The sequence below is a fragment of the Nicotiana tabacum genome, chromosome 14, assembly GCF_000715075.1.
Source record: "Nicotiana tabacum cultivar K326 chromosome 14, ASM71507v2, whole genome shotgun sequence".
Taxonomy (NCBI): domain Eukaryota; kingdom Viridiplantae; phylum Streptophyta; class Magnoliopsida; order Solanales; family Solanaceae; genus Nicotiana; species Nicotiana tabacum.
The window spans coordinates 103,669,840-103,692,137 of record NC_134093.1 but is presented as its reverse complement, the minus strand read 5'-3'; the positions used below and the strand labels follow the sequence as shown (position 1 = coordinate 103,692,137).

Below are 22,298 nucleotides of genomic sequence, written 5' to 3'. Positions count from 1 at the left end.
AGTAAAAAATGTGGTATAAAGTGTTTCCTCCTTTAATAAATATATTATGCGGCGTGAATTCGAATTAGTCACCCCAATAAAAATAGCGGAGACACAGGAAAACAAGAAAAAACTATTTCTGCAATTGCCCTAAGTTGGTAATGCATCAAATCAGCTTCCACCACGTGTACAAGAAATCTCATATTCCAAGAAAGGACAACTTCGAAGCATAGAATTTGATAGCTAATTTGAGGGAGTGAGAGATTGTGACAGAAGAATATAGTATTCTATATATATATATATATATATATATATATATATATATATATATATATATTTGTATTTGATATATATTACATATATGTCCATGTTAATAACTTATAATGTGCATGCTGAGAGAGATTAGATAGAAAGAGAGAGGGAGGTGCCTGAGTTGTGAGCTTGAGAACAAATATTGTTAAAGCTTTCATATTTGATGTGAAAAAACAATTTTAAAGTTAAAAGTAGCTAAAGAGGTTGGAACCCTTGTTATTTGCTTTTTGGAATTCTTCTACATCTTTTTGTCCTCTTATCATAAAACCCCATAACTTCTCATCCTTCTCTATTGTTCCACCTTCAGAAGTCCTGAGCCTTCTCTCTCTCGGATCTTCTCTCAGGTCTATTTTTCTTTTTTTCTTGGTTTCACGGTTTTAATTATTTGATTGTTTAGAGTCAAATTCAAGATTTAGAGTCAGTAAATTCTAAATTAACGTAATTTTATTACTATATCTATACATTTTTTTAAAAATAATCTTGTACATGTGTACGAACCCACAGAACCCGTCCTAAATCTACCTCTGCGTTCATTTCTTGAATTGTTTCTCACTTTATTTAGCTTTCTTGCAGTGCTGTCGTGGCTGGTCATCCTTTGTTTTTTTTTTCCCTCCTTTTCTGGGTGAAAGATTAGTCAAGTGATCAATTTTCGAGTTATATATCAAGTTGAAGAGAAGTTGAAAAGGAAATGGTTTCATTGCCTCCTGGTTTCAGGTTTCATCCCACAGACGAAGAACTTGTTGCTTACTATTTGAAAAGAAAGATCAATGGTCGTAAAATAGAACTTGAGATCATTCCTGAAGTTGATCTTTACAAATGTGAGCCTTGGGATCTACCGGGTATTACATCTTTATTTCCCACTTATTTTGTTTGTTGGAGAATTAACTCAAATACTTGCACATTCAATCGCTTAAACTAAAAATATCTGGTAGATGTATAATATATGTATAAGTCATGTATAATATGTGTATAACCATGTGGTAGTGGAATCGAAAATTTTACTAAATGATGTCAAAATATAAAAAAGTAAACACGTGAAGAAAATAATAAGGGGAATCAATATATAATATTCACGCATAAAAATAAATTTTTGACCTAGCTAAACGGTGTATCCGGTGAAGAGGTAATTGACTCCCCTTAGCATAAGGTGGCTCCACCACTATAACCATGTATAACTAGTGTATAATCTATGTATACTACTAAAAAAAGTAAATAATAAATTCGATCGATTATTTGTGTAAAATCCCTTTCTCCTCCTTGTTTTTTTTTTGTTTTTTAATAGAAACAAAAGTATGTCGATTCGCACTTACATCTGGTCATGTATAATTCAAGATGGACAAAAGATTATAAAGGAAACCGTGTGGAAGCATGTGGAATACTTATTAGGTTTCTAAATTATCACTATAACTAGGCTTTAGGAAAGCTTCTTTTTTTTTTTTTAAAGATGAACTGTGTCATTGAAGTTGAAAGCTAAGAGAAACAAAACACTGATTAACCAGAAAGATTAATTTGAAAGTGATTTCCAAGAAAGGTATAACAAAGACATTACTATTTACTATTCCATTTACTTTGACATTAATATTAACGTCACTATCTCATTATAAGGTCATATGTTGTGACATCCACGTATTTATTTAAGACCTTGCAATTAGTTCGTACTCCTTCCGTTTCAATTTACGTGGCAACATTTTCTTTCTATTTGTACTATATTAAAAAAGATTCACAGTTTTCTAAATTTGAAAATAACTTTTCTTAAACATCTCATTCTATCCTTAATGAGAACTTTTATATATTCATACAAATGCTATGAAATATTTAAGATCACAAGTTTCAAAAGTCTTACAACTAAACAAATGTTATAACATATTTATGACCATAAATTTTAAAATATTTAATTTTTTTTTAAATTAAGTGCCTGTTCAAATTTTCGCATAATTGGAACGGGAGGATTGATATAACTTGAGAAAAGGAAATGATGAAAATAAGGAGGAATTGGAGGTAACTGTCTTCTTACTACGTGAAAATGAAAAGCACTAGTAAAATAAAACTGATTTAGTGCAATTCCTTAGAGTTACATTCCATACGCGTACTGACTAAAATATTCGAATTATTGATACTTTGAACACACTTTTGCAGTCAAAAGACATATGCTTTAGTACAAAAATATCTTATAAATGATCTCATGTTAATTCCCAGCTATAAAGGAAAGTTGGACCCTACATCTTTTGATCTCCTATTGAAGCTAAAAGATGTGTACTTACTGATTTAGTGACATGTCGAATCCAAAAGACAAATGGAAAAAAAAAGAAAACATGATTGCTTTGTCTTCTAGAGATACCATTTGTTCCCTTTACCTCTCTTCTTTTTTTTTTTCCCCTTTTTACACCTCTTAATTCTACACGTTATTGAAGCTTTATCAAAAAGATAATACTAACCCTTTTATTTAGCACATTGGTAAGTTCATTTAATGATCATTACAATGGCTCTCCGATCTCCTTGCCCCATCTCTTTTCATTTAGATTCATGACATGGATTCATTACTCCTCAATTCCATTTTAAATTTTATTATTTTTAATATTATTAAAAAATAATAATATAACAACAACAACAATAACAAAAATCCAGTTTAACTCCATTGTGCGATTTGGGAAGGGTAGTGAGGACCAGTGGCGGATGCACATGGGCACTTGTGGGTGCTTAAGCACCCATTAACTTTGACCATATTTAGTAAATTACATAGGTAATCGTACAAATATTTAGATAAATATTGAGTTAGCACCTATAAGTAAATTCATTTTTCCTCTTCTTTTGGAGTTTTTATCGGCGAGCACCCGTAACTTTAAAATTCTGGATCCGTTATTAGTGAGGACGCAGTCTTGCCCCTACCTTTTATAGGTAGAGATCGTTTTTTCTGATAGACATAATTCGGTTCAAAACAAGCATACATAACAGTATAAAAAAAGAAATGCAATACTTTAAAAGTCAAGGAAAACAGTAGCAACAACTAGATAATATAAATATTACGGTAGAAGACAAGCAAAATCAAATGATAATAGACGTCTAAGAATATGGAAATACTGGAATAACACTACGTACTATTGCTGGAATGTTACAGGGAAGTCACTATTGCCTAGTAAAGATCTTGAATGGTATTTCTTCAGTCCCTGTAATCGTAAATATCCGAATGGATCGAGGACTAACCGGGCAACGAAAGCCGGATACTGGAAAGCTACCGGAAAAGATCGGAAAGTGAATTCTGAGATGAGAGCTGTAGGAATGAAGAAAACATTAGTATATTACAGAGGAAGAGCACCTCACGGAGCTAGAACTCATTGGGTTATGCATGAATATCGTTTGGACGAAAGAGAATGTGAAGTTGCTAATGGTTTGCAGGTACATAATATAACTTCTTTTCTAATAAATCCAATTTTGTTTATATTATCAGTGCAATCTGTTGTAAGTAAGTAATCTGTCTCATTTTTTAGATAATTAATACATTTTCGCTCATACAGTTGCAATCGTAGATTTTTACACCATCAAGCTAAGTTAATTTAACTTTCAAAATTAGCTGGTAACTCTTCACAGTAAACCTAATATTGTAGCTAAAGATCGATTAATAATCCGCTATATATTAACTGTGAAAAAAATCTTTACGAGTGTATATAACTTAAATTCTTTATTAATTATCTATAGTTTAGGAATATATGTTGATGTTTATGTTAATTTGCAATGGATTAAATGTAGGATGGTTATGCACTTTGCCGTATATTCAAGAAGAGTTTGAATGCACCAAAAGTGGTAGATCTTTATTATGATGATAATATGGAGAGCTCTGATTATAGAAGACCAACCCAAGGCTCTCCATTTCATGTTGCTGCAGCTGGTCCAAGTGATGATAACAAATGGAGTCAATGTTTGTCATCAGATGAAGCTTTTAGTTTCAACAGTACTACTCCATCAATTCCAAATTATGGAACATTAACATATGCACCACCCAAGGTAATAAAATGTCAACCAAATAATATAATATATAAGCTATTACTTAAGCTTCTAGTGGAGCCAGTGTCAGAGCCAGAATTTTCATTAAGTAGGGCCAAAATATAAAGAAACAAACTTACCAAGAAATCAAGGGGTGTCATTATATAGTATATATACATATTTCAAAAAATATTACCGAGCTATACAGTGTAATTTTCCGGCGAAGGGGTGTCGGTTGACACCCCTATGGTGCATGTGGCTCCGCCACTGGGCAGCGCTACACAAATGTAGTTACTGATTCGCCGGATCCTAGTAGTTTTAGCTTAGACCTTGTGTTTATGTTGATAAATCTACTTAACATGTGTTAATAAACGTAGTAAGTTATTCTATCCTAAAATTTAGGACCCATATACTTAGAATGTCCGCCTCTGGGTGGAACATCCATTTTTCTTTTAAAAATAGAGATAGCTTTTTGTTTCTTCTTCACTCATTTTTACGTATTCGTTATAACTTAACTTATAGACAAATAACTTTTACATTATCATTTTGCACTATCAATATCTTATTATAGTAGATTGTCTACCTTATTTTCAAGTTAATAATTCTACTTGTTATACCAGATTGTTCTACATGTCGTAATCTTTTGCATTTAACTTATATTGTCAGTATAAATTTTTTTTACACTATTAATGTTTTTAGTTGTCTACTTTTTGCTGCTTATGGATCAATGCTATTTATGAAAGGTTACGCATGTACGTAGTTGTCTTTGAAGGACCTGGTTCTGTAAATATTTTTAAGTCATAATTACTAATTAAGGTAATCTTATCTTTTATTTGCATTGTTAGTGTATATATACATGCTAAACTCAGTGTATAAAAGTTAAACTCGCCGTTTATTGTACTCTCTCTTCAGGTAAATATAGCATTACCACCATTGGAGGTTCATGATTTCCCACAATCTGGCTATGTTAATTATTCCACAATATTGCCTGAATCAAGTTATAATATCAATCAAAATACAAATCAAACAGATATTGTCCAACAAATCCTCTCAGTTACTCAAGCTTCACAAGATCATATAAATGAAGATTCATTTGGTGGAAATTATACTCCAGCAGCTGATGATTTTTCATTTCTTCCTCATAATGATAACCAAATTCATGACTTGGGTTCGTTCAATTTTGATGAAGATTTTAAATCTGATAGAATTGTAGAAAATTTGAGATGGATAGGAATGTCGGACATGGATCTTGAGAAGGTACTAATTCTTTACTAATTTAATACTATTTGGTTTTACACATTTTACATAATCCAATATCTATGCATTAAATTTGATTTCCTTTGTAATTGAACAGGCATTTCTTGAGGACTACAAGACGGTTCCAATAGATAATGTTTCAGGTGTCTTGAAAGAAGAATACGAGCTTGAAGGTATTACATATTTTTTTAACTTTTTCTTGAATAATCTCATGTTTCCTAATTATATGGATTTAAAGTATTTACATTGACTGTGTAAAGTTGTTGGCATAACTTGTAAAGTTGTTGGTATAACTTGTAAAGTTGTTGTCATGTGAGTAGGAGGTTACGGGTTCGAACCGTGGAAACAACATCTTGCAGAAATGCAAGGTAAGGCTGCGTACAATAGACACTTGTGGTCCGGCCAGTGGCGGACCCAGAATTTTGTGCAAGCGAGTTCAATCTTAGAAGTATATAAATTTAGTCGTAAAATAGTAGTTGTCAAGTGGGTTCAAATAAAATATTTATGTAAAATTTACACAGCTTTAATCCTAATTTATACATATACACAGTATTATTTTTTTGTGAAGCAGGTTCAGTTGAACCCGCTAGCCACCACTTGGGTCCGTCACTGGGTCCGGCTCTTCCCGAATTCCGCGCATAGCGAGAGCTTTTAGTGCCATCGGACTGCCCTTTGACATTTTGACTGCGTAAAGTTCTTTTTCTAAATTTAACATGTCCAGTAGGTTATTTGCTCTATTTTTTGGATTATTAATTTCACTATGAATAGTAGCATGTAGTTATCTTTTAAATGATCTGTATATTAAAAGCGTAAAAATTACACAGGACAAGTTATACTACTAGAATAAAAGAAATTGCATTGTTAGTATATATAAGCTATGAAGGGAAGCCTTGGAGCAACAGTAAAGTTGTCTCTGTATGACCTATAGGTCACGGATTCAAGCCGTGGAAGCAACCATTAATGGTTGCATTAGGGTACGTTATCTACATCATACCCCTTGGTGTTGCGACTCTTACTCTGATCGTGCGGGAATGCGGGATAGTTTGTGCACTCGGCAGCCCTTTAGTGTATATAAGCTATCCTTTAATTTGTTTTCTTCTTTTTGAATTTTTGATTTATTTGTTGATTGATTACAGGAGACACAAGTGGTCACAACAGCAGCTTCAATGAATTCATAAAAAAAACAGAAGACTTTTCATCAGAATTTGGCAATGACTTTGAAGTTTATGAGAAGATTGAAGTCAACCATAGGATGTTTATAGCTACTCAGCAAGCAGCCAAGACGTTCTATTATCAAGTTGTTCCTTCTACAACTGTCACAGTTCATCGAAATCTTGTTAAATCTGACTTAGTAAAAATACCTCAAAATACACCTTTTTTTGATTGTTTTTTGAGGAAAAAGCTATTGATCACTAGGCCTTGGTTAAGAGCAGTAAGCACATTGGTTGGTGTGATTGCACTTTTACATGCTTTTTGGATATATTTCAGCTTATGTTTGGAAAATGAAGGATCTATAGAAGAAAATATGGAACGGAATGAGAAGAAGAAGAAAGGTCAAGATTGTCAATGGAGTTGCAAAGAAAAGAAATGGCCTTATTTCACCCTTGTATTAGCTTTTTCTACCATTTGGTTGCACTTCCTTAATTCCTATTAACTCTTTGCTTTTTTAAAAAAAAACTTTTTTTCCTTTTTTTTAAATTTTTTTTTTAAAGATTTTCTTGTATTGCTAACCACATTTGTTCTTAGGAAGCCCTGGCTTAGAGCCCCTGAATTTGATACCAAAGGTATCTTGATATAGTTGTATTTGCTTTTACACATCTAATCATATTCATACAGTGATTTATTATTTTGTAACTTAACCTATCAACACGTTCTTGTCTAAATCACGCACTTAATCTGTTATTTTCACGAACTATATTTCGACCTATTTTATTGAATATAACAGGGATCTTATCTTCAGTTTCTATTAATTCCTCTGTAGTGAATGACCACATTCCCGAAATCCATGAGTATAAATGGCAATGTTGATTCCTTAAGAATAAGTGGAGTTTCATTAAAAAATAAAAGTATGATTTCCAAGTTTAGTACACATATATCATTATACTCCTTTGAAATTATGGGCAATCAATGTGAGCAACAGACGTCAATTGGACATTGCAAAAAAAAAATCCTTTGATATGCTAAATGAAAATCTTGTAAGATAAATGAAATAGTACTATTAATCTGATAAGTTCAATATAAATAATTAAAACTAACAAATAAATGCCTCTGAAAATTAAAACTTGCAAAATCTATGGTAGCATTGATAAAAAAGAGAGTAAAAGACTAAAGTTATTCTGACTTATAGCATATGAATAATCTTCTCCAAACCAAATTAGTAGAGAGCAAAAACAAATAATATTTACCATCGAAAATTCAAATACTACTAACACATCAACACCACTTAGCAAAAAATACTGCTCATAAAGAAGACTGCAACAATGAGTTAAGGTACACGGCTACGAGTTTTAGCAAAAAAGATACTATTTTAATTAGACATAAAAAAAATGTTATAAATGATAGCATATCGGGTCTCAAAGCGGGGAAAAAGATAGATTTAAGTGAGTATTTTATTATTCTTTAAATATTTAGCTTTAAGAAAAAAGTTAAAATATGTAGTGAATGACCTTGTGAGTAAGATGACAAAAATAGAGTGACTTTTATGGTGCAAAATAAAGAAAAGTGACTTTCACAAATAATTACCCTTACCTTGTTAGTAATCAAATCCCCAGCAATATAATGGCTTGTCTAACAAGGTAAAACTTTCTACATCAAAATTACGACACCTAAAGTGCTCACAATTGGCAGAGAATATCTAGGCGAATTTATAGAAGAAGCGGTGGGAAGGATTCCGACGAGAGGAAAAATTGTAACCCTAGACCTTTCCAATCTTGTCTACAATATTTGCTTTGTTAGTGCTAAAATTACAGCTTTAATTACCTTGCTTTTAGTTAGTAAACCATCAACTCATTATTCAATATTTCTGAAGGTTGATTACTTAAATTCTTGTGAAATTAGTGATTATGATTAGTAGGTTAATTCCATGTGGGATTCGACTCCGGACTTGTAAACCGAATTATATTTGCAATGACCGCTGGACTTCTTAGGAGGCATAATTGGGCGTGATCAAATTTTGGTGCCATTACCGGGGACTTAACAGTGTTATTAATTACGGCTTGAAGAATAGCTAGAATTCATACTTTAGTGAGCTTTCTAGACTTGAAATTCATTATATTGAAACTCTAACGTTTGTAGTCTTGTGTGTTACAGGTGCATGCCTAGAAACTCCTCAAGAACTGGTGAATTATACGAAGCATTACCAGACCATGAGAAAGCTTTCAAGGTACTAAATTGAGCAAACAAGAAAGACAAACGACAACAGAACTCAACAGAACGAATCGAACTAGACATGGGGGGCGTCAATGACAATCAAAACAACAGAAACAATGCGAATGACCCGAACAATCACAGTGTGGCACCTCTTGTGCCAGAAACAGCCTTGTATGATTGAGAACAGACCACCGCTGAAAATCTGGCAACCACAATTGTTGTCCCTCAGATACAAGCACAATCATTTCAAATCACAAATAACATGCTACATTTATTGCAGAACAAGGGACTATTCTCGGGGTCTTACATTGAAGATCCTCAGCAACATCTGAAAACTTTCCTGTCGATTTGTGTCACGGAAAGGCAATCAAATGTGAAACCGGTAGCAATAAGGATGTTGTTGTTTCTATTCTCAGTGATGGGAGAGGCTCATACTTGGCTCAATTCGCGCCCCGTAAACTCCATCACTGTAATGACCTGGCCGGTAGTTTTGAGTGTATTAGCCATGATCCCTTATTTATTGTCTTCTATGTGTTATACTGTGGTTACGTAACTTGCCGGGAAGTTTGGTTTTAGTTTCGGGTGAGTTTCAGAGTGAAATGGGACACATAGTCCTTAAATTAGAAGTTTAAGTTGTAGGAGTTGATCATAGTTTGACTTGTGTGAATACGACTCCGGAATAAAGTTTTGACGGTTTCAATATCTCTGTATGGTGATTTTGGTCTTAGGAGCGTGTCCGGATGTTGATTTGGAGGTCCGTAGGTCATTCCGATATTAATTGGCGAAAGTTAGAAAGTTGAAAGATTTTTGGAAAGTTTGAATGGGAGTTGACTTTTTGATATCGGGGACGGATTTCGATTCTAGAAGTTGGAATAGGTCCACAATGTCAATTATGACTTGTGTGCAAAGTTTGGTGTCAATTGGAGTAGTTTTGGTATAAAATCGGCATCGATTTCGAAATTTGGAAGTTCATAAGTTCAGTAGGCTTGAATTGGGGTACGATTCATGTTTTTGATATTGTTTGATGTGATGTGTGGCCTAGAGTCGGTCCGTTAGGTATTTTGGAACTTGTTGGTATATTCGGACAGGGTCCCGGGGGCCACGGGTGTGATTCGGATCGATATCGGAACAAAATTTGGACTTGTGCAAATGCTGAACTCCCAGTTCTGGTGTCATCGCACATGTGGTGGGATTGGCCGCAGTTGCGGACTCGCATGTGTGAGTAGTTGACCGCAGAAGCGGGATCGCTTCTGCGATGGAGAAGAGCGCAAGTGTGGCTAGAAGCGCATGTGTGGCTTAGTTGCCGCAGGAGCGCATGCAGAGGTGCGACCTGCCCTCGCAGATGCAAAGTGTGTTGGGCTTAGTCATAACCGTACCTGCGATGGAAATTCCACAGGTGTGGAGCCGCATATGCGACAGTAAGGTCGTAGGTGCGACATAACTAGGCAGAAAAGAGGATTTTTGAGGGTTTGGTTCATTTTCATTTTTGGAAGTTTGAGAGCTCGGATTGAGGCGAGATTTTGAGGGATTTTCAGAGGAAGAATTTGGGTAAAGATTCTTGACTCGGTTTTAATTAATTCCCATGAATCTACTGTTAAGTACACCTTCTAATTATGGTTTTGGAGTTTAAAATTGGGAAAAAGTGTAGAAGTTCTTAGACCAAGTTTTTGGGTTTTGAAAGGCTAAATGAGGTCGGATTTGGATAATTCTTATATGGTTGGACTCGATATCAAATGGGTGTTCGTATTTTATAATTTTGGTCGGGTTCCGAGATGTGGGCCCAGGTCGATTCTTTGGAGCAATTTTTCAATTCTTAGCTAAGATCATTATTTCATTATTTAAATTAGTTTCCTATAGTTATATTTTGGCTAGATTCGAGCCGTTCAGAGTTGAAAAATCGAGGGAAAGGCCTTCTAATTGATTGATTGAGCATAGTTTGAGGTAAGTGACTTGTCTAACCTTGTGTGTGGTAAATTTTCCATAGGATTTGGTATTTTGGTGATAATTTGTGATATGTGAAGGCGGTGTACGCAAGGTGACGAGTGCGTACACAGGCTAAATATTGAAATTCTGGTTTTTCCTAAGTAGTTTCCTTTTTATGCCTTAATTGAGTTACTTTAGTACGTTATAGTCATCATGTTTAGCCTAATTTTACATGTCTACTTGTCTTGTCTCCTATTTGGAACTTGTATCATATGTTTAGTTAAATTACTTGCTTTTCTTGATTTCTATATTCATTACTTAACTATGGAAATTCTTTACTGGAAATTGCTATCCTTGGAATATCATTTATTCAGTTGTTGTGTTTTGGCTTTCGTGTTATTGTTGATGTGATTGTTTGGTTGTTTGCACGAGGTTTCTGTCGTGCGGTTGTTATTGTTTGCACGAGGTTTCTGTCATACAGTTATTATTTTTTACACAAGGTTTCTGCCGTGCAATTGATTGTTGCACGAGGTTTCTGTCGTGCCATTGTGATTATTGATACGCATGCGGTGGTATAAGGTCTTGGTGTTGAAATACATGCGGTGAGATAAGATGGACTTGATACGCGTGGCTAGTAGGGGAACTACTAGAAGTCATGCGGTGTGATAAGGTGGGCTAATACGCGGGATGCTATTTCGGGAAAATGATTTTCAAAAACCAAATATAAAGGCTCCTGCGGTGATATAAGGAAAGACTGTGCTTTGTTTTTTATGATTTGGGACTATGAGGCGGTACCTCAGAAGTGCCCTTGTCTATATTCTTTATTTGTTGTATTGTTTGGTTCTTGTTTTCCTTAACATGTAAAATTCTTGTTTTCTTTTCGTGTCGTATTAGCTTTCCTTGATTCCATGTTGTTATTTCCCGTAAATTCTTTATTGTTCACTTCCCTATCATTTTCATTATATCACATTATCTCTGTCTTGTTTCTTATTATCTCTAGTAGGGTCTTGACCCGACCTCGTCACTACTCTACAGAGGTTGGCTTGGCACTTACTAGGTACCATTGTGGTATACTCAAACTATGCTCCTGCACATGTTTTTGTGCAGGTCCAGGTACATCCTTCAGCCTCGATATTAGTACATTGTGTTGCTACTTTGGAGGCTTCAAGGTACACCTGCCTGCGTCCGCAGGCCTCGGAGTCCCCTTCTACCCTATTTTTCCTTATTTCCTTATGTTTTTTATAGACACTGATGTATAGGATTGTTCAACATTGTATCTAGAGCTTGTGACTTATATCTCACCGAATTTTGGGAAATTGTATGTATTAAGCTTATAGTCTATTGATGAAATTGTTGAAGTTTTGAAATTTTAAGTTATTTTTTATGTTTCCGCATATTATTAGGCTCACCTAGTCTTAGAGACTAGGTGCCATCACGACATCCTACGGAGGGGAATTGGAGTCGTGACAATCACTACTTAGGAGGAATTAGTCAAGCAGTTTTTGAACAAATTCTACCCACCCAATAAGACTGCCAAGCAAGTTGATGCGATATTGAGCTTTAGGCAGAAACCATTTGAAACATTACAAGAGACATGGGAGAGATTCAAAGGGATGCTGGTTAAGTGTCCACACCATGGCATTCCGGATCAGATGTTGGGACAGAAGTTTTACATAGATTGGCAGACAGCTTGAAAGCCAACGTTGATGCTTCAGCAGGTGGAGAATTTTTTAGCAAATCATTCAGAGAGTGTAAGGCTCTACTTGATAAAATGGGTCAAAACTCAGACCTGTAGTGTTGTCGTGACAAGTCCCATAACCGAAATGCTATCCGACCTAGGGAGTTTCACAATTCCGTGCACCATAGGCATCTATGCTTTTGCTAAAGCATTGTGTGATTTGGGGGAGAGCATAAACTTGATGCCCTTGTCTATCTATAAAAGGTTAGGCATTGGAAGGGTAAGACCCACATCCATGTTACTATAGCTAGCCGACCGAACTGTGAAAATGCCATCATCTATACTTGATGATTTACTTGTGCAAGTTGGAAAGTTTGTGTTTCCGGCAGATTTTGTCATTCTGGACTACCAGGTTTATGAAGAGATTCCCATAATTTTGGGAAGGCCATTCTTGGCCTGAGGGAGAGCTCTGATTGATTTTGAAACTGGGGAGCTAAAGATGAGACTGAACGATAAAGAAATAATGTTCAATGTGTAAAAGTCTATACGGCGACCCAGTGAGTTTGCTAATTGCTCTTTGATTGAAGCTGTGGATGTGATATTGGAGGAGAAAGACGAGGCACTGAACGTAAAAGACCCCCTCGCAATCTTCCTGATGAACCTAGAAGAGGTAGATGATGAGGACTTAGCGGAGTTGGTTTTGGCCCTTGAAGGCCAAGGTTATTGGAAAACAGAGCTCGAATTCGAGCCTTTACACTTAGAAGAAAGAAAGACCCCTCCAGCTAAGCCATCAATTGAAGATCCACCACAGTTAGAGCTAAAACTGTTACTGTCTCACCTCAGATATGATTTATTAGGACCTAGTTCGACATTACATGTTATTATCTCATCTTGTTTGTAAGATGTGCAGGTAGAACAACTTTTGCAGGTTATGAAGGAGTGCAAGACTGTAATTGGGTGGACCATTGCAGACATAAAGGGTATCAACCCAACATTTTTTATGCATAAGATTCTACTGGAAGATGGGCACAAACCTTCCGGAGCACATCAAAGAAGGTTGAACCCCAACATGAAAGAAGTGGTGAAGAAAGAAGTGATCAAGTGGTTAGATGCGAGAATCATCTTCCCCATCTCTAACAGCAACTAGGTCAGCCTAGTTCGGTGTGTGCCAAAGAAGGGTGGAGTGACTATAGTGCAAAATAAGAACAATGAGTTGATCTCAACTAGAGCAGTCACGGGATGGCGAATCTGTATGGATTACAGAAGATTGAACAAGGCCACTCGTAAAGAAGTTTCCTTAGTCACGTCGGCTTCTAGAGGCAGTTTATAAAAGATTTTTCTAAAATTGCTAACCCTTTGTGTAAATTGCTTGAAAAAGATCGCCCCTTTGTGTTTTCTGATGACTGCAGGGTAGCTTTTGAGGAGGTGAAAAAGAGCTTGGTGACTACACTAATCATAGTGTCACCTGACTGGAGCAACCTTTTGAGCTAATATGTGATGCAAGTGAATATGTTGTGGGAGCAGTTCTTGGGTAGCGAAAAGATAAAGTCATGCATCCAATCTACTATAAAAGTAGAACCTTGAGTGGTGCCCAACTAAATTATATAGTGACCGAGAAGGAGATATTAGTAGTGGTGTTCACATTTGACAAATTCAAGTCATACCTGATAGGCTCGAACGTAATTGTTTATATTGACCATGTTGCTCTCAGGTACCTAATTTAGAAGGAGTCAAAGTCGCGCCTGATTCGATGGGTTCTACTGCTGCAAAAATTTGACTTAGAAATCCGTTACCGAAAGGGAACGAATAACCAAGTGGCTGATCACTTGTCTAGGTTGGAAGAAGCAGAGAAGAAAGTTGAGGTGGAAGAGATTGTGGAGACTTTCCCGGATGAACAACTATTGGCTATGAGCCTCGAGGTAGCGCCATGGTATACAGACATTGCAAACTACCTGGCGAGCGGTATTATCCCCTATGACCTTTCCTTTGTTCAAAAGAAAATTTTCTTTTGTGAATGTCACACGTATTATTGGGATGCGCCATATCTGTTTAGGATTTGTGTTGATAACATGATCTGGAGATGTATCCCCGAGACTGACCAATGTCATGACCCGAATTCCCACCTTCGGGATCATGATGGCGCCTAACATTTCACTTGCTAGGCAAGCCAACGTTAGAATAATATTAGCCATTTTAAACAATTTTAAATTAATTAATAACAAAAAATTAATTACGAAAATAAAGTCTAAAATAGAGTGAATAATCCATAATAATAGCGATGTCTAAATACTATCCCAGAACTCGTGTCACAAGTGCATGAGCTACTAGAATAATACAAATAAAGGTTTGAATGTAAATGAAGCTGTCTGAAAGAAATACACAGCTACGATAAAGTGGAAGGGGACTTCAGAACTGCGAACACCATACAGTTATACCTCAAGTCTCCTGCAAATAGCTTAATACGAGCAAATCTACTGTACACCACTGGAACCAATTCTGATATCTGCACAATAAGTGTACAATGTACTGGTAAGTGCCGAGCCTAACCTTGACAAAGTAGTGACGAGGCTAAGGCAGGTCACTTACATTAACATGTACGCAATAATAATAATAATAATAATAATAATAATAATAATAATAATAATAATAATAATAATAATAATAATAATAATAATAATAATAATAACAACAATAATAGAAATAAAATAGGTAACTCATTTCAACAGTTGAAGCCAACTCTACAGTCATAACCAATTATTATTTCAATCAGTTTTCATTGTGGCGTGCAACCCGATCCCACAATATATTTATTTTCATTTAATCCCGTTACGGCATGCAACCCGATCCTCAATATATCTATTCAATCAATTCTATTGCGGCGTGCAACCCATTCCTCAAATATATTCATTTCAATCAATTCTGTTGCGGCGTGCAACCCGCTCCTCCAATATATTCACTTTTATCTCTGTTGCGGCGTGCAACCCGCTCCTCAAATAATATAATTTGTCAATTCTTATAAAAGAAATTACTCCAATAAATGCAACAATTAATATGAAATTATAAGACAACAAGCATACATTAATCATGATTTATTTAGAAATAAGTGATGACAAGTAGAAATTAATTGTGGAAATTAAGGAGGAAATATGCAATTTAATAATTAGTATGCTAAATGTCAAGTAGCAATTAAGTCACATAAATCAAATAAGCATGTAGCAGTTATAGCAAGGATTCAAGGCATATTATTGAGCAAGGAATATGAGAGAAACAATTAATATAATAATTAATTCATGATTTAAAATAATTTATGATTTTCAAATAATTATGCAAACGATTAATTTGACGACGTATAGACACTCGTCACCTCATCTATACGTCGTCCACGTGAATTTCACATAATAAATAATTCAAGGGTTCTATTCCCTCAAGTCAAGGTTAACTACAACACTTACCTCGCTTCGCAACCAGTTTCAAGATTCCAATAAACCTTTGCCTCGCGAATTCGTGTAAAAAAGCTTCAAATTTAGTCACAAATAATTCAATATACTCAACACGAATCGTAGGAATTAATTCCATATGAATTTACTAATTTTTCGGATTAAAATTTGAAATTCATTTTAAAAATCGACAGCGGGACCCACGTATCGAATCCCGAAAAAACTCACGAAATTCGAACACCCGTTCCGATACGAGTCCAACCATACAAAAATTATCGAATTCCGACATCGGATTGTCTTTCAAATCCTAAATTTTCGTTTTTGAAAAGTTTTACAAAAAATCCCAATTTCTTCCACCTAAATCCGAAATATAATCACTTGTGGATAGAGAACACTTACCCAAGTCGAATTCGTGAAAACCCCCTTTGGAATCGCTCAAACTGAGCTCCCCAACTCTATTTTTGTCAAAAATGGCAAAAACCATCGTTTATAGAGAGAGCCTATGTTGATTTCGAGCGCTACAGGTAGCGTGGGGCACTGCCTGTGACACAGTTTCCAGAACCCCAACAATTCCCATCGCTAGGGCTAGCGCTCCACCCTACCCTGGGCGCTGGCGGGGACGAGAAATCTTTCATGACACGGAAATGGGCACAACTCTCTCATAAGATGTCCGAATTCGACGATTCTTTTTGCTATGGCTCCAAAATTTCAATACGGATCTAATGCTTCAATCAAAACCGAATTTGGAGTTCAGTTGAATAATGTGATACCACTTATTCTTGAAAAAATGATGTCGAAACATTCAAGAATATCCAAATTAAATTCTGTTAACCATCTAAAATCCACCTGAGGCCCTCGGGACCTCAACCAAATATTCCAACAAGTCTTGTAACATAATACGAACTTACTTGGGGTCTCAAATCATGTCAAATAATGTCGAAATTACAATTTACACCTCGATTCGAACTTATGAGTTTCAAACTTTTCACTTTACAAAACCTGCGCCAAAACATATTTATTGAATCCGAAATGATTTCAAATTTGGTGCACAAGTCATAAATGACATAACGGAGCTATTCCAACTATCGAAATCTCATTGTCCAGTTTGACTGAGCTAAAATCTAATACGTGGGACAGATCACCATGGTATTTCCGGAGCATGGATACATGGAACACCGGATGAACTGCTGATAAACTAGGTGGTAGCACAACCTTGTAGGCTACTTCTGCCACTCTTTCAAGAATTTCTAAAGGCCCGATATACCTAGGGATCAACTTTCCCTTCTTTCCGAATCTCGTTACACCTTTCATAGGTGAAACCCGGAGCAATACTCTTTCTTTTGCCATGAATGCAACGTTACGAACTTTACGGTCGGCATAACTCTTTTGCCTACACTGAGCTGTGCGAAGTCGATCCTAAATAATCTTGACCTTATCCAAGGCATCCTGTACCAAATCAGTACCCAACAACCGAGCTTATCTCGGTTCAAACCAGCCAACTGGCGAACGACATCTCCTCCCGTATAATGCTTCATACAGAGCCATCTGAATGCTCGACTGGTAGATGTTATTATAAGCAAATTCTGCAAGTGGCAAGAAGTGATCCCAAGAACCTCCAAAGTCTATAACACAAGCGCGAAGCATATCTTCCAATATCTGAATAGTGCGCTCGAACTATCTATCCATCTGAGGATGAAATGATGTACTTAACTCAACCCGAGTGCCCAACTCACATTGTACAGCCCTCCAGAAGTGTAAGGTGAACTGCGAACCTCGATCAGAAATGATAGACACGGGCACACCATGAAGGCGGACAATCTTGCGGATGTAAATCTCTGTTTACCGCATCGAACTTTCTCTGAGTCTGTGGGAGTCCAACAACAAAATCCATAGTGATACGCTCCCACTTCCACTCAGGAATTTCTAACTTCTGAAGTAAACCACCAGGTCTCTGATGTTCGTACTTGACTTGCTGATAATATAGACACCGAGCTACATATGCAACTATATCTTTTTTCATTCTTCTCCACCAATAATGTTGTCGAAAATCTTGATACATTTTGGCGGCACCCTGATGAATAGAATACTGGGAACCATAGGCCTCTTCAAAAATTAATTCATGAAGACCATCCACATTAGGAACACAAATACGACCCTGCATCCGCAGAACTCCATCATCTCCCACAACAACCTGCTTGGCACCACCGCGCTGCACCGTGTCCTTAAGGACAAGCAAATGAGTATCATCATACTTTCGCTCTCAGATACGCTCATACAAGGAAGACCGAGTGACTGTGCAAGCTAGGATCTGACTAGACTCTGAAACATCTAACCTCACGAACTGATTAGCCAAAGTCTGCACATCTGCAGCTAATGGCCTCTCACCAATCGGAATATATGCAAGGTTGCCCATACTCACAGCCAATCTACTCAAAGCATCGGCCACCATATTGGCCTTTTCAGGGTGATACAAAATGGTAATATCATAGTCTTTCAACAGCTCCAACCATCTTCTCTGCCTCAAATTGAGATCTTTTTATTTGAACAGATATTGTAGACTAAGATGATCAATGAATACCTCACACGAGACACCGTAAAGGTAATGCCTCCAAATCTTCAGCGCATGAACAATGGCTGCCAATTCTAAGTCATGAACAAGGTAATTTTTCTCATGAACCTTCAACTGACGCGACGCATATGCAATCACTCTGCCATCTTGAATTAATACTGAACCAAGGCCAATGCGAGATGCATCACAATACACCGTATAAGATCCTGAACTTGTGGGCAATACCAATATTGGCGCCATAGTCAAAGCAGTCTTGAGCTTCTGAAAGCTCAACTGACACTCGTCTGACCATCTGAATGGGGCACCCTTCTGGTAAATTTGGTCATTGGGGATGCTATGGATGAAAACCCCTTCATGAACCGGTTGTAGTAACCTGCTAACCCCAGGAAACTATGGATCTCTATAGCTGAAGTAGATCTAGACCAATTCTGAATTGCCTCATTCTTCTTAGGATCCATTTTTATGCCTTCTGTCAATACAACATGCCCCCAAAAGGCAACTGAGTCTAACCAAAATTTGCATTTTGAAAATTTGGCATATAACTGATTATTCTTCAAAGTCTGAAGCACAATCCAAAGATACTGCTTATGCTCCTCTCGACTGCCGGAGTAAATTAAGATATCATCAATGAATACCACCACAAACAAATCCAAATAAGGCTTGAATACCCGGTTCATCAAATCCATAAATGTTGTTGAGGCATTTGTCAGCCCAAATGACATCATTAGGAATTTGTAATGCCCATACTGAGTCCGAAAAACTGTCTTAGGAAAATCGGATGCCCAAATCTTCAACTGATGGTAACTAGACCTCAAATCGATCTTTGAAAACACCTTGGCATCCTAAAGCTGATCGAATAAGTCATCAATTCTTGGCAATGGATACTTGTTCTTGATAGTAGCATTGTTCAACTGCTAATAATATATACACATCCACATTGAATCATCTTTCTTCTTTACAAATAACATCGGTGCATCCCAGGGTGAGATACTAGGTATAATGAATCCCTGATAAAGCAAGTCTTGTAACTGTTCCTTCAATTCTTTCAACTCCGGCGGGGCCATATTGTATGGTGGAATAGAAATGGGCTGAGTGCCCGGAGCCAAATCAATACAGAAGTCAATATCTTTGTCGGGTGGCATCCTCGGCAAATCTGTAGGAAATACTTCTGGAAATTCACGAACAACTGGTACTGAGTCCATAGTAGTAACATCCGCACTAGGATCGCGAATATAAGCCAAATAAGCTAGACACCCCTTCTCGATCATATGCTGAGCTTTCACATGTGAGATAACCTTGCTGGTGGAATGGACAAGGGTCCCTTTATACTCTATTCGAGGTAACCCCGACATAGCTAAGGTCACTATTTTGGCGTGACAATCCAATATAGCATGATAAGGTGACAGCCAATCCATACCCAAGATGACATCAAAATCTACCATATCAAGAAGTAGAAGATCTATGCTAGTCTCAAGACTTCCGATAGTAACCACACACGAATGATAGACATGATTTACGACAATAGAATCGCCCACCGGTGTGGACACACACATAGAAGCACTCAGAGAATCACGAGGCACAACCAAATATAAAGCAAAGTAGGAGGACACATAGTAATAAGTAGATCCTGGATCAAATAAAACTGAAGCATCTCTATGGAAAACTGGAACAATACATGTGATCACGACATCGGATGACTCGGCCTCAAGCCTAGCTGAAAAAGCATAAATTTGGGGATGGGCCCCACCACTCGGAGTTGTATCTCTGGGACATCCCCTAACTGGCTGGCCTCCACCTCTAACAACCTAACCTCCACCTCTAGCTGTCTAACCCCTGCCCCTAGTTGGCCGGGCGGGGGGTGGAGCAACCGGTACCGGTATGATGGCACAAGAATTTTGTCGAGATCTGTTATTCAACAACCTAGGGAAATGCCTCATGATGTGACCAATGTTCTCACACTCATCCTGCTGTCGCGGTTGCTGAAGCTGAAGCTGACCCGAACGGGGCGGATAGCCGTCATAGTGACTCTAGAGTGGTGGTACACTAATAGGAGCTGAATGTGTACTAAATGCTGACTGTCCAGGGTAAGGAACATAAGGACCTTGACTCCTTGAAGTACCATGAGAAGTCTGAAGTGCTGAATAAAATGGCCTGGGATGATGACCCCTACCATAAGTACTCCTGCCTCCAGATGAGGCGCCTATGAAATTATCAGAATGATGGGGCCTCTTATATGACACTAGCCCTCTCTCCTGTGAAAGAACCATCTCGATCCGCCTGGCAACATTAGCAGCCTTCTGAAAAGAAATCTCACTCCCGGTCTCCTTGGCCATCTATAGCTTGATAGGTTGAACGAGTCCATTAATGAACCTCATCTCTCTCTCTCTCTCTCTCTCTCTCTCTCTCTCTCTCTCTCTCTCTATCTATCTATCTATCTATCTATATATCTATCTCTCTCACTATCTCTCTCTCTCTCTCTCTCTATGTAGGAAGCAACAGAAGAGCATGATGGGCTAGATCCATAAAACAGGTCTCATATTTAGTGACTGACATACTGCCCTACTGGAGATGCTTAAATTGCTTGCGGTAATTCTCCCTCGGTATGATAGGAAGGAACTTCTCCAGAAATAGTTGCGAGAACTGCTCCCAGGTAAGTGTAGGCGAACCAACTGGTCTAGTAAATACATAATCTTTCCACCACCTCTTGGCGGAACCAATCATCTGAAACCCAGCAAAATCAACCCCATTGCTTTCGACTATCCCCATGTTCTACAATACTTCATAGCAACGGTCAAGAAAATCATGTGGGTCCTTAGAAGGTGTACCACTGAAATGGATTGGAAATAGTTTGGTAAACTTGTGCAACCTCAACAAAGCCTCAGAAGACAAAGTAGGCATATCACCAGCATGTGCTACAACAACTGGTTGAACTACCCCAACTGGATGGGCTACTGGAGCCTGATACTAGGGAGTTGTCTACCCCAGAGCAGGAGTAGTGGGAGTTTGTTCTCCTCCCCCCAGCCTGTGAGATGGCTGGTGCCGCTGGAAATGTACCATTTTGGGCCACACCCTCCATAAGACTCACCAAATGGACTAGAGCATCCTGAAGTACTGGAGAAGCTATAAATCCTTCCGGAACCTGAACTGGTCCAACAAGTACAGTCTGAGCTGGAATCTCCGCTTCTAAATCCACATAAGGTTCTACAACATGTGCTGCTGCTCGAGCTCTAGATTGAGCTCTACCTCTGCCTCTGCCTCTATCTCGGCCTCTGGCGCGACCTCGGCCACTGCCTCTGCCCCTAGTCGTAGCTGTCACTGGGGGCTCTGGCTCTTGTCCGGCTATAGATGCAATGCGTGTTCTGGCCATCTGTGAGAGGACAGGAATAGAAGAGTTCAATCGTCAATGATAGAATAAAATCGCATGACATAGTATAATAGAAATGATATTGTTCCTAAACTCCATAGCCTCTGGAAGATAAGTACAAACGTTTTTGTACCTATCCTTCAGATTCTACTAATCTTGCTCGTGACTCGTGAGACCTATGTAACCTAGTGCTCTAATATCAACTTGTCACGACCTGAAATTCCCACCTCCGGGACCGTGATGATGCCTAACATTTCACTTGTTAGGCAAGACAACGTTAGAATAATATTAGCCATTTTAAAACAATTTTAAGTTAATTAATAACAAAAAAATAATTGCAGAAATAAAGTCTAAAATAGAGTGAATAATCCATAATAATAGCGATGTCTAAATACCATCCCAGAACTTGTGTCACAAGTGCACGAGCTACTA

The 22,298-nt window shown here is 37.4% G+C and overlaps 1 protein-coding gene and 1 non-coding gene across 2 annotated transcripts; one reads left to right on the top strand and one right to left on the bottom strand.

The window, feature by feature from the left end:
- Positions 1–376: 376 nt before the first annotated feature.
- Positions 377–7,415, top strand: LOC107825223 (NAC domain-containing protein 54-like). The gene is made up of 7 exons (XM_016652052.2): positions 377–635; positions 865–1,130; positions 3,407–3,684; positions 4,036–4,290; positions 5,182–5,526; positions 5,624–5,699; positions 6,663–7,415. Exons 2-7 carry the CDS (start codon positions 980–982, stop codon positions 7,178–7,180), a joined length of 1,623 nt encoding a protein of 540 aa, XP_016507538.1. The 5' UTR covers positions 377–635; positions 865–979; the 3' UTR covers positions 7,181–7,415.
- Positions 7,416–12,353: 4,938 nt separating this feature from the next.
- LOC142169290 (small nucleolar RNA R71) lies at positions 12,354–12,460 on the bottom strand. Its single transcript, XR_012698998.1, has one exon. It is a non-coding gene; the product is annotated as a small nucleolar RNA R71 (small nucleolar RNA).
- Positions 12,461–22,298: the final 9,838 nt, after the last annotated feature.